Below are 12,825 nucleotides of genomic sequence, written 5' to 3' on the forward strand. Positions count from 1 at the left end.
TAAGATTTTTAATCTTGGTTAAGATTAAAGCATAGTCCTCAAGATAAATAGGAACCTAAATTCGCATCCGAGAGGATTTGAACTCAGGTGCTGGGTTTGTACATCCACTCCCCCAACCAGTTGAGCTAGGCTCACTTTCTACAAGCTAGAAGATAGAATATAGTAGTACTTATAAGACTTTGGAACTTTTCTCTTTTTTCTGGACAGTTTAAATTTTGAATTCGAAATTCACATTAAATAGTAGTAGTTTCTTTTTCCCTCGACCTATAACTGCCAACCGCTAAAACCCGCAAGCCCAAAAAAGTCAATTCCTCTCCACCATTACAAAACCGCTCAGACCAACCAAGAATAGCACAAGCGCTCGCTCGCACCACCGTCCAAGCTCCGCACAGCCAAAACCATCTTCCATTTACACGCGCGCGCACGACGAACCGGCCCGAGCGCACCACCGGCGACCGAGGTGGGCCGGCGGTGGTGGACAGCCATGGGGAAGCACCGCGACGTGGAGGCCGCCGGCATGGCGTGCCCTTACATGATCGAGAGCCCTCAGCTGCGGTGGGCCTTCATCCGTAAGGTGTACGTGATCGTGTCGATGCAGCTGCTGGCGACCATCGCCGTCGCCTCCACCGTCTACCTCGTGCCCGACATCCGCCGCTTCTTCCTGGCGCGCACCCCGGCCGCGCTCGCCGCCTTCGTGCTCATCATCGTTGCCCCCATCATTGGTGAGCTTGCGTGTGCATCATCGTTCTCGGCATTGCCTACCAATGTACTCTCGGTTTGGATGCGTCGAAACCATGTTGAGTTATTGTTGATTTTTGCTGGCATGCATGGCACAGTGATGATCCCTATGATGTGCCTCCGGAACCGGCACCCGATCAACCTCATCCTCCTCGCCTTGTTCACCATTTGCATGAGCTTCTCCGTTGGGTTGGGCTGCCTCTCCAGCAAAGGTATCAAAAGAGGCCACAAACTGATCTACATAAACAGATATTTTTACCACGAGTTTCGTGTGAAAGTGAAACGCCCGTAAGCAAACACCTTGAATCCCATCCGAGATAAGATTTGTTTCTTTTCTACCTGTAACAAACAGGCGGTGTTATAATCGAAGCGGCATTGCTGACGTTCGTGGTGGTCTTGAGCCTGACGATTTACACATTCTGGGCGGCCAAGAGGGGCCACGACTTCAGCTTCCTCGGCCCCTTCCTCTTCGCGGCATGCCTCATCTTGATGCTCTACGGGCTCATACAGGTCACACAACCAAACACCATCTTAGGTTCTCGGTGTCGAAGGACACTATAAACAGAAACTATAAAACGATGTGCACCTAACGCGGTGCTCGCTTTTGCTGCAGATGCTGCTGCCGATGGGCAAGGTGGGCACGACGGTGTACGGGTGCATATCGGCGCTTGTCTTCTCCGGGTTCATCATCTACGACACGGACAATCTCATCAAGAGGCACACCTACGACGAGTATGTCACGGCAGCCATCGCATTGTACCTTGACATCATCAACATCTTCATGGCCATTCTCACTGCCCTCAGAGAATGATGGTCACATGTCGCTGCCATGCTGATGCAAGACCTCCGTAGGAATAAAAACGTGTTGATATCGCAATGTGGAGGGGTAAAAAAAATGTACGCCTTGGCTGAACAGTTTATATGTGAATGAGCAGTCGTTCGCTGGTTGGTCAAGTTATACAGCTGCATTGTCCCTGCTCACAATTGATTGGGTAAATTGCATTGCGCTTGGCGACAAAGGCCAGGACGCCTACTTGTAGGGCAGCGGTTGATTGTGCCGCCTCCATGGCGGTGGGTATCGCAAAGGTTCCCAGCAGAAGCCAAGAGTAGATGGCAACAGAGGATTTTGCAGGGATTGGCGACAAGAGATTATCAACGGTTAGAAAGTAGAAACACAGGCAAACCATTCAGTACTATTAATTTCAGGGATGGGTTGGTCAGGTATCTTCGAGATACATTCCTACCTTTTGGCTGGTTCCATCCACATCATCTAATACCAAAAACGTGCATAATGGAGATGGCCCTATCCCATAAACGGTTTGGTCAGCAACTAAATGTATCCTTGATGAGCCAAATCACATTTTGCTCATGAACGGAGACTTCAAATAATAGGTACATAGATAAGCAATATAGTTCCATCGATTCTCAATGCCCAGACATTCGCGACTCTTCAGTGGTTCCTTGGATTTCATCTTGAAAACTCCGCTCCATCCAGAACTTGACATAAAATCCGAAAGGATATCAAAGACAGAATAAGCCACAGTCCTATCACTTTACTCTCTGGCACAGCCTGTGTACGTGCATTGAATTGACAGCTCAGTATAATTTACAAGGTTTTACGTGATGATAGAGATGATACAACCAAACGATGTAAGCATGACACACCTATATGTACCTCAATACTTACCACCAACATGATATGTCCAGTGAGTTCCCAGACTACGATGTAGTTGCAAGAGAAGGCTCCCCTAAGCAAATGACGATTGCCTACAGGAAAATAAGAGGAAAGAGCCCATAAGGCAAGGTTGCCGACTCCAAGTAGGATATAGTTTTCATACCATGTTTGTCGACATCGAACAGCCTCTTGGCGGACGGCCCTTTTCTTATCATCAAGTGCCTTGATTGCTGCTCGTAGGACCTGCATGAATTGTACCATTCTGCTCTGAGTCCTTTTTCTTCTTTCAGAAGGGTGTTTTCTTATTTCAAACAATTAGGGATATTAAGACACCATCACTTCCTAATAACATGAACTTTGTCATAAGATAGATATATCTGTCATGTCATGTATTTCTGTGCTCAAGTGTGCAGCTGAAGCATGATGCTTCGTTGACTCCGCTAAGGGGATCGTTATCCATGGATAATAACAAACATAGTTTAATAATAGTTCAAATAATTATCAACCTATGGTTACTCCAGGATCATCGTAGATGCATACATTTAACCATCTGCATAAATAGAAACTGACCTGTGGCCGCATGCGATAGACTTTTGAATGGGGAAAGCTAGACATGGCAACAAAACATTGCAACGCTGTCTCCCGAACAACCTACATAAGAAAAAGAAAAGCTTGTTTAACATGCTAATCTTACAAATGGAACGAGTGAAAGTGGACATAAAATTATAAATAACTCTAATGTACCATCGTGTGAGGATAGGAAACAAGTTGTGTAAGAACACCGACAATAATGTGGATATTTTCCAGAACACATTCTTTGCCTGCAAAGAATAAGATGATTAGTTAGCGACTAAATCAAAGAAGTAACATTAGGAGCTCAGTGTCAGAACACAGCATACATCACAGTCAAGTTTGCATAATAAATAAAAGAAAATGAAGTCGGAACTCTGACGGTTGTATCCATAAGTGCACACTAAACACAATTGTTGCATTAATGCCTAATAAATAGGAACTTACAGAAATAACAAAGTAAAGTAAATGTTATCACCTTTGTCATCCATCAACATTCCAGATAAGACAAGCAACAAACTATACACTAGATCTTTATCCTGAATATCCACACTCAATTTAGCTAAGATATCAACTATTAGGAGCAAAATCTGCAAAGAAAATGAAACAATAGGCCAATTAGTATGCTCTGATCCGACAAAGGCTGTGCATGCTCTAATTGACAAGTAGTAAACCTGATGGGCTTCTGTTATAACTGCTGATACCGGAGCATTGGAAATAATATGCCCAAATGCTCGATATAATACCAATCTGCAGTGCATGAATTTATTTTCAGTCTCTTCAAGATATTTGACAACAGTGAAGGCACAAAATGATACAGGAACTGTTAATTTAATAAAACTCACACTGCATAATAGTAAGACCATCACCTATGAATAGCAATAAATTTTAATGAAAGTAAATTTCTTCTCATATACAAGCTCGCGACGAAATAAATTCATGAGGAAAAGCATAATACATAACTAATAACTAAGTGAAGAAAGTGATGTTATGTGGTCCTGAGGTTATAAAATAACAGCATTCGACTCACATGAGAGGCACGCATAGCATAAAGGATTCCTAACTTCAAATGATGCCAGTTCAATTCATTTTGGGTTGTTATCACCAAAGTTATGTTACAGTTCCATCTTTATATCAGAAACGATGTCATCACATTGCTTCTTTCCACACACAATGGGGGCAAAGGTATGCAAGAGTACGCAAAACCCTTGGGGATTTCACGCCGAATGAATCAGAAGTTTAGAAATAAACGAACATAAGGATCAAAAAGGTTTCAATTATTCCAAGTGAAATGACAACATATTTATCCATGTATGACCAAACTTAAAGAAAAAATAGTAAGCAGAAAAACATGAAAAAAAGTGGGATACTACTGCCGCATACAGTAGCAAGACAAAGTAACAGAAACATGTTACTATAAAAGCAAGTGTTCAAATTATACGGGATAGAAACAAAGAGAGGAATGTTGATACCTACTTTGTTGTCATCGCAGGGGTCTCCTTAATTTTAGAGAGAAAAATTGGCATAAGTATTGAGAAAAAACGCTGCTTATATAACAGCTTTATTCTTGCATGAAACTTTTTATTTAGGCAGACTTCTGAGTCACTCATCATCACATGGAATGCATCAGCTGCAGATGTTGCAAGGGAAGCATTCAATGAAACATTGTCACTGTGTTCTTCCTGGTGGGGTGGAATGCCCACCGAAATCTGATTCAAGACCAGGCACTTAAGAAGAAACATCGAAATGTCCTTCACCTTTTCATCTCCTCTCATAAGCAACCCTTTCCCAATCCAAGCCAAACCACACAAGATATCAGTCCTCAAACATATGCTTGCAGACATGCCTGAGCAATTAGCATCATCTGAAGTGGCAGCAGAAGAATGAGACATCTTCAAAGTGCTGCTGGCTAATACAATTGAGAAACATCTCCCAAGAATAACATCAAGCATTTTATCCAGCTTATTCTCATCTGAGAACTCTGAATTGTGTAGATATTTATTGAAAATAGAAGCTAATGCGTGAGCAGCTGGTATTTGTCCATTCAGTAGAAAGACCGAAAAAAGGTTAATCAGCATGATCATATCTGGTACATGTGTTTGAGGACGAAGACCAACTATAACTGATGAAAGCAAACACACAAGAGCTGTATCTTGAATAGAGTGTGCAGGAACTAACTCCTCTACAGATGAAAGGTCGTGCATCATTGACTTCACTGGGAGTGACAGCATCGATGATATTATGCTGCACGCTTTCTGAACAATCAATGACTGTTGTTCCTCTGTGCAGACTCCAACTAAGAACTTCATTCCCATCATTAGTGAGTCAAGAAGACCCTGAGAGAGAAAAGGAGTGTGCCATGAGTACACATTAAATACTTATACATAATTATACCAGAGACATCTAAGTACCAAATTAATTAATTAGCATAAATATTCATTTTGATAGAGCTTCACCTGCGATCTAATCCTGTCTAAAGTAGCCACGTTCCTAATCTCATCCCAGAGACGCATAGCAAAGCTCAAAGCAAGTTCGTTGACACCACCAGAGGTAAATAACCTGCCACAATGGAGGTGGTTACTGAGGGAAGATATGATAATTTTGATACATCCTGACAAAAGGCTTGTAATTAGTGCAGGGCACAGGTATCGAGCATGCCATCAGTAACATGCTGCAGCTATCTAATTGGTCAAGTATCTGCAACATATTTTACTGTTCTAGGTTTGGATAATCTGAGCAAGATGTTTCAAGATTACAGGCTTATCGCAATCCATGTTTCTTGATACAGAAATGCATTATTGCAAGGCAAGGTTGGCATACCATGGAAGGAGCTGACTAGAGTAACAATCGATCAAATGGGCTACATATTCCGCACATTCCATTCCCTCGTTAACCTGCAGGATCCATAGAATCTTTGTTCAGCTATAAAATGCAAATTATATTGAATAAGAAGACAGCCAGACATTTGATACAGGCCTGAGAAATATTGGTGATGACAGCTTCTTCAAGTGATCTAGCGACCCTTAACATATAGCTCACACCAGTGGTACCAATTTCAAAACATGCTTCAAGTCTTAGGTTCAGAGGCATCGACGTATCACAAGATTTAGCCAAAGGAATAATCTTGTCAACAACAATACTGTTGTAAATCATTTCTTTTTTAGAAGCACGGGACTCCACAGTAAATTTACCAATGCTAGTCAATGTTTCCAACGACAATCTCCACAAATGTATTTTTTCATACTTTCTTGCAACTACTGAGGTGAGCATCAGCAGAATATACTCATAAGCATTTGCCAGTAGAAGTGAACAGTGTTCTGGGAATGTTGCAAGTATCAGTAACCCCTTCACTGCAAACAGTTTACAAGAAACAAACATATTAGCATATATATAGCCTGATCTTCATTGACTCTATAGAATCACTGAAATTAACCAAGAGAAAAGGGAAAATTAAGAGTTCATTAATCATTTTTTCAGAAGTAAAACACAACCTTGATGTACAAGGTAAATACCATACATAATAGAATCTCTAGAAATGGCAAAGGGCTAATGAGAAACTACATGTAGAGTGAAACAGCACTGCCCTAGCAAACTAGATGCATGAATTTTGAAGGTTATTTGAGGACAAGCATGGATTAGAGAAATTGGATAAATGTGAGAACATCTTATAGGTGCATGTTGTCTTACAAAATGTGGCATGTTGCAAGTCATACTTAAGGACCTCAACATACCAGCACATGAAACATATTTTTGTGTGACTGCTGACTGGATAGGCTGAGAATCAATTGACAATAATTTTCCAAGAAGATGGATGAACGGATCCAGTTTTTCCTCTAAGATAAGCCACCAGGACTCATTTGCTGATTTAACAGGAGGGAAGTCTCCTCGAGATGCCACAGCCACTTCTCGACAGGATGAAAGCATTTGAACAGATAAATAGAGAGCTCCATAATTAATAGCCGCAGAAGATGATCCATTGCAAATGTTTAAGTGCTGAGATTTAAAACTGGCTGAGCTTCCCAAAATATCCACCAAGCGTGTGAAATGCGCTTGAAAAACTCTAGTGCAGAAATATGTAGATGATTCAGCAATGATAGAAATCACACTTCCAAGGGATTGTAATTGATTCAGGTCATCTGATGACCTACAAATAGACTTTTCTTCGGTTGTTACAGAATGAATGTTATTCACAATATCCTCATCCAACAAGATCAAATTGATGAATATATCTCTATCTGCAGAATGTATACACGTAACAGCAGTCTTCAAGCAATTTTTAGCTTCTGATACTATTTGATTCTTAATCTTCTCTGCATCTTTAGGTGACCCTGTCGATAAGAGTTGATCTGAAGAAAGGCTAAAAATCACTTCTTTTAACTTAAACCATATAGCTGATGTGTGTGAAACCATTCTATCAGCTCCATAGCAGCGAATGCAATTGTCCAGATATTTTAAGGAATCAAGCTGTAGATAATAGCAGAGTGGATTTTTTTAGCAGAAATTCAAAGAGATGGTGTCCGCTTTGTTAAATTGATGAACTGGAAACAATAAGGTAAGTTAGGTCCTGACCTTTGCTAATGGAAGAGAGGAAGAAAGTTTATCGAGAAGCAATGGAATGGCAAAGGGTTCAAAATAAGGACTTGCGCAGAAGGCATGCTGCAAAGATTTAAACAGGTTATATTAGACATAAAAGTAAAATAACAGGAAGGCTTCTATAATTTACAAGCATGGCAAACTAATTTAGTAGAAGATAACTCCAATAGCTGCATTCAACAAATAATCTGTAATGCCAAGACACATCTTTAGCCCAAAAGATCAAACAAAAATGCCAAGTTCATACCATCAATGCCCTGGAAAGTTCATCCCTCGTGAGACCTACATTATCGCCCGCTCCCTGCATATATACGTGATGTCAATAATCACGATGCCATATTGGAGAAAGGAATGACAAGAACTACCAAGTTACAGAATGACAAAACACGCAAAGATATCTTGAAAGTCACAATAGTTTACATACGTGTGTGAAGTAGACAGGAAAATATTTGCTCAGAAGCTCAAAGAGATCACTTGCAAATTGGGATGCCAAACCAGATGGGTCTGAAAAAAGCTTCATGACAACTTCAACCAAATGAAAGGAAAGCTTCAAGCATTCTGGGTCTTTTTCTTCATCAATTGATTGACAGATCCACATTAGCAGTTCATCATCCTAGACATACCAATAAACTTGTGTTGGTATGTATTCATCATAGAATAAATCAACGAGAGGGTGAGAATAAACAGACAGAAATATAAAACAAGCCTCCGCGTCAGAGACTCGGAAATGAAGGTTCCTCCACTCTGATGAGGGTGAGAATATTTGGCACTTTTGACCAAATACTTCGTTCAAAGTTACTGGAGGAAAATCCATTCCCATGGTACTCCAAACTACCACTATTAAGTATCAACACTATCTCTACGCTCACTTAATTACCCTGCTGTTTTGTTCTTCTAATATTGGAGGATCGTCACATTTTAATATTTTATTCCAAGCATTATAACAACAACACGCAAGATTTGGTCAACAGTGCTCAGTGTTCGATAAAGAAACTAGTCTTATTCTATTTTCTTGCCACATTAGGGGATGCAAACATATCAAGGAGGAATAATCATGACATTACAACAATTAATCCCGCCGTTTCACAAACCTCAGAGGCACAAATTTGAAGTATTAATTGATGGCATTGGACCATGTTACACCTATTAGATAGACATACTACTGCTCTACCTGATAGGAGCAAGTATGGTACTCCCTCCAGCCTAAATTAATTGGCGCAGCCATATACTCCTAAGTTGCGTTAATTAATTTGGGATGGAGGGAGTATGATTGAATGAACATTACTTAACTTTGGGGCCTCCAAGATATATGTGCCAGGACAAATATAGTGAATTGGAGATTTGGTGTTAGCATTTACATATAGCGTAACATTGCAATAGCAACTAAGATGGTTTTGAGATGATGCAAGATCCATAGTCCAGATATTGAGTATGCAACATACCATTGTCTTGACAGCTTCTGGGTAGTGATCAAGTACACAGCAAATAATTTGAAAGCACAGCTGGAGAGAAAATAGAGTTATGAAAAGGTATCAATAGATATTAGATAGATAAAGATAACCTTATGTAAGCATATTTGCACTAAAGATTCAAATCAACCTTGCGGTCAGCAGCTGCAAGTGACTGTACTGGAATATAGTCTATCAAAGACTCGACTAGTCTTTTGACATCAGCAATCATAATAGTACCAACAGATGGTTCTCTTTGCAATAAAGCCAAGCATCCAACAAGTGCTCCCCGTAATGCTTGCCAATCTGACTGGTATGCCAAAAAGATGCATGAGTAGTAAATAAAGGGTGGCCAGTTGGCCATCATAGTGGGTAAGATCACCAAAAAAATGCATGAAGCTAAACCAAAGTTCAGTTTATAGGAGGTATGCATCTTCAGCGGAACAATTTGCTTCACTGAATATGTTCTTGAGTCAAAAACTTTGTGATACAGGTCGTAGGATTCAAATTAAAAGGTCACATTAACATTCTAGTGCACTTCTCTGCGAGGAGAGAGCATTCTTTAGAAAACATCACTTAGGTCCAATTTAGGGGTAATCTAATCTAGGCCTAAACTCAGACACCTAGGACTGTTTTCTTCTTTAGTTAAATGAAAAGCGTAGGTAAAGTGCTTATTTGCAGCTTGAATTGTGTAGTCAACACTTGTTTAGAGATGTCGAATAGAAGGAGTTACCACAATACTCCATGGCCTGCTAGGTACAACGATGATGTACTTGGGCTGTAACCGGTTGAGATTTGGTTTGCAACCAAAAGATAGCTATATAGATATTAGATTATTTGGGCTGTCCAAACATTGGCAAGCCAAATTTTAGAATTGAACCAAACAGCCTCACAAAGTCTTGCTTGTGTCAAAACCAGTTCACTGACCATTTCTCCTGTCTTAACAGCAATGACGAGCTGGGTTCACTCTTATATACAACGGTGTATTAACAAAATGTAATAGTTCTGTTACATGTAAGTTGATAAAAAAACTCATAACTCAGAAACCTAGTAACTACCCATATTCAATCATCGTGTAACAGGGAGCTTAGCAATGCTACAAAAGAAGCCCTGGAGTCAAAGATGTGATTACTGTGAATATTAAATCACTAGTTTATGCATTCTAGAGTGTGGCAAGGTCAGTCTAGCATCATCTGCGGAAAGAATGGATAGAACGTTCCTATCGAATTTCAACAGAACCAAACTTACGATCCATCCAACCGGACAAGAGACAGAGAGAAACCTAGCTAGGTACGTACGTCTGTTCAGCTGGGCCAATCATTCAGTTTGAGGTCGGTGTCGCCAAGTGTTTTCTCCTTCTTCAAGGAATCGCAAGTAGCATGCGCACCTATGTGTGCGCCCCTGTGAGGTTCGAGGTGTCCGGTTCGTTTTCGTTGCTTCTGAATCCTCATCGGGGGTAATGCACGGTCTCAGGTAAACCCTTTTTGGTGAGTTCTGCAAGTTCCCTTCTTGCTTCCACATGTGATCTAGTCATCGCATTCGATCATGTGTTCTATGTGCTCCTGGTCATTGAGCCCTGGCGATGTTTGTGCTGGTCTCCGTGTTTGGTTGATTTCTAGGGTTTCTATATAATGGCCTATTTAATTTGCACAAAGTCTGCAGTGTAAGAACAATGATAAGACTACGTGACTACAGGCATTAACTTCCCTAGATTGATGTCATTACCCAAGGTTTTTTTTATCTCACTACATGTCAAAATAAGAACACAAGACCAGTAGGTAACAACTGCTAATTTAGTTCAGGTGCAAAAGGAGAACTCATCGGACTAGCGTTGAAGAAACTGAGTATGTGCTTCCAAATTAAAATAATGAAGAAGTAGAAATAAGCACGATGCACATAGTGAAACTTACCAGTCTTGATATAAAAAAGTCTGACAATGTTGTGATGGCATTGACATCTAACCATTTTAAGGAAATCTGAGACATGATTTCCCCCAGAAGCATGATTCCTGCATAAAACAAATAAAAGCAGATCCTTAACAAACAGCATGGCATTATGCATGTCCCAACAGGAGCTTATGACGCTGACTTTGAATCTATCAGAAAGAAATGCCAAGAGAGAGAAGTTTGCAGGTCATACAACAACAAAAAATGGTTGGAGAAGGTTAACATTTTAAAAAACTGCAAGCGTTAATCCACATCCAATTAAGTGTCACGAGCTATCCCTTTTTCACTTTCTCCTGGCTACCAGTGTGTACACATATGCAGGTGTGTATCCATATTGTACAGTAGGAGTTTAATTTTTTAGCAGCAGTAATCCTCAATAATAATCAGTGGAGAAAGAGAGCTTGACTTATGCATCTTGCGGAACCGTGCAAACAATGCAGACAGCTACAGACTATAGCACCTTAAAAGTTGGCATGGATAATATAGTTTTAGCTTTTACTTGCTTTGCAAATCTTGTTAAAAAAGTACTGGAAAAAAAATGCAAAGAGGGGAAAAAGAAACCTCTTGATCTAACAATGTGGTCTGTGGTAGTCAAATACATGTCCATCTTAGAAACCTGAAACGACATGACCAACAACAGGATGCATAAAGAGCTACCCTCCTTGGCCAAATCCTGAAGCACGGTAAAAGACAATCTCTGAGAGAGCAGAGCATACCAAATCGAAGAGCGTGAGCTTGTCCTTGTTCACCAAGGCCGCAAGAGCGACCACACTTGCAGACTGTGCACATACACATAACAACATTAACATCCACGATAGATTAGAACAACAGAGGAGAGCGTCCATGAAGCATGCTAAGCTAACCAGTGGCAACATACACCCTGTGTGTTAACCAAGCAGCAGTTTGTACCAAATTGTGGTAGTAGAATTAAACAAAATCTATAAGCCTCTGTAACACTGAAGCTTATGTAAGGCTTAGGTGCTACTAGCAGTTCTCCTATGAGCATTTATATACACAGTGCCTAAGACCAACTTTTCCCCCGTCAATCAATGGCTAAGCGAGCTCATCCTACGTAAATTTCAAGCGAATGGTACTACAAGGGAAAAAAATAGAGCTTAAAATGTACCCCCAAAGCAAGACAGCAAGCATTCAGATTTGAGAACCCAGTCGGGAGAGAGAAGAGCAAGGGAGAGATGGGGAGGGGAGGCCGTACGTGGTCGGCGGGTGAGCGGGATACGTCGACGAAGGCTTCAACGTAGGGGACCCAGTGGCCGGCAGGGACCTTGGCCATTGCCGCCGCCAGCTACGAGGCTTGGGTCCCGCAGGGTTTAGGGTTTTGCTAGTGGTTGGAGGTAGTGGACAAAGGGAGAGGGGCGGGTTTCTGAAGACGCTAGGCTAGGTGGGGCGATGGAGGAGCGGCGGCCGGCGGGCGGCAGTGACAGCGCGGAAAGTCGGCGGCGAGGTGGGCTAGGGCGGAGGCCGGAGGATGAGGCGGCGCCGGGTGGGTGTTTTCCCCTCTTTCTTCTAGCACAAGGTGAACACGTGCCGTGCGTGCCCCGTTGGAAACATCAGGGCCGTCCAACGTGGGAGTTTTACATGGATCCGGTGGGAGCTTCTCTTTCCTCGCAAAAAGAAAGAAGGACATCCTGCAAATAACTTTTTTGCCAAAAAGGAACCTGATTTATCTTCATCTTTACACATACTCCCTTGTTTCTAAAATAAGTATCTCAGATCTGCGCCATCGCCGCCTTCGATCTCCCGCCCAACTCGCTCTCGGGCACCGCCGCTCACCGAACCCGGTCCCATGGACCTCAGCAAGCTAATGTCTGCCATTGGTATGGTCGTGCCGCCTCAA

At 41.5% G+C, this 12,825-nt stretch overlaps 2 protein-coding genes across 2 annotated transcripts; one reads left to right on the top strand and one right to left on the bottom strand.

The window, feature by feature from the left end:
* The first annotated feature begins 389 nt into the window (after positions 1 to 389).
* On the top strand, positions 390 to 1,696 carry LOC127322028 (protein LIFEGUARD 4). The gene is made up of 4 exons (XM_051350974.2): positions 390 to 722; positions 837 to 950; positions 1,091 to 1,248; positions 1,352 to 1,696. The coding sequence occupies exons 1-4, from the start codon at positions 485 to 487 to the stop codon at positions 1,547 to 1,549; spliced, it is 708 nt and encodes a 235-aa protein (XP_051206934.1). The 5' UTR covers positions 390 to 484; the 3' UTR covers positions 1,550 to 1,696.
* Positions 1,697 to 1,897: 201 nt separating this feature from the next.
* LOC127322027 (MMS19 nucleotide excision repair protein homolog) lies at positions 1,898 to 12,494 on the bottom strand. The gene is made up of 21 exons (XM_051350973.1): positions 12,184 to 12,494; positions 11,687 to 11,749; positions 11,532 to 11,586; positions 10,935 to 11,032; positions 9,176 to 9,334; positions 9,019 to 9,078; positions 8,001 to 8,189; positions 7,824 to 7,877; positions 7,553 to 7,639; positions 6,715 to 7,447; positions 5,960 to 6,333; positions 5,804 to 5,877; positions 5,440 to 5,542; positions 4,460 to 5,319; positions 3,658 to 3,733; positions 3,462 to 3,573; positions 3,158 to 3,234; positions 2,984 to 3,064; positions 2,577 to 2,656; positions 2,426 to 2,505; positions 1,898 to 2,308 (listed from the first exon to the last, which is right to left on the bottom strand). The coding sequence occupies exons 1-20, from the start codon at positions 12,259 to 12,261 to the stop codon at positions 2,487 to 2,489; spliced, it is 3,432 nt and encodes a 1,143-aa protein (XP_051206933.1). The 5' UTR covers positions 12,262 to 12,494; the 3' UTR covers positions 1,898 to 2,308; positions 2,426 to 2,486.
* Positions 12,495 to 12,825: the final 331 nt, after the last annotated feature.

The sequence above is a fragment of the Lolium perenne genome, chromosome 2, assembly GCF_019359855.2.
Source record: "Lolium perenne isolate Kyuss_39 chromosome 2, Kyuss_2.0, whole genome shotgun sequence".
NCBI classification, from domain to species: Eukaryota; Viridiplantae; Streptophyta; class Magnoliopsida; order Poales; family Poaceae; genus Lolium; species Lolium perenne.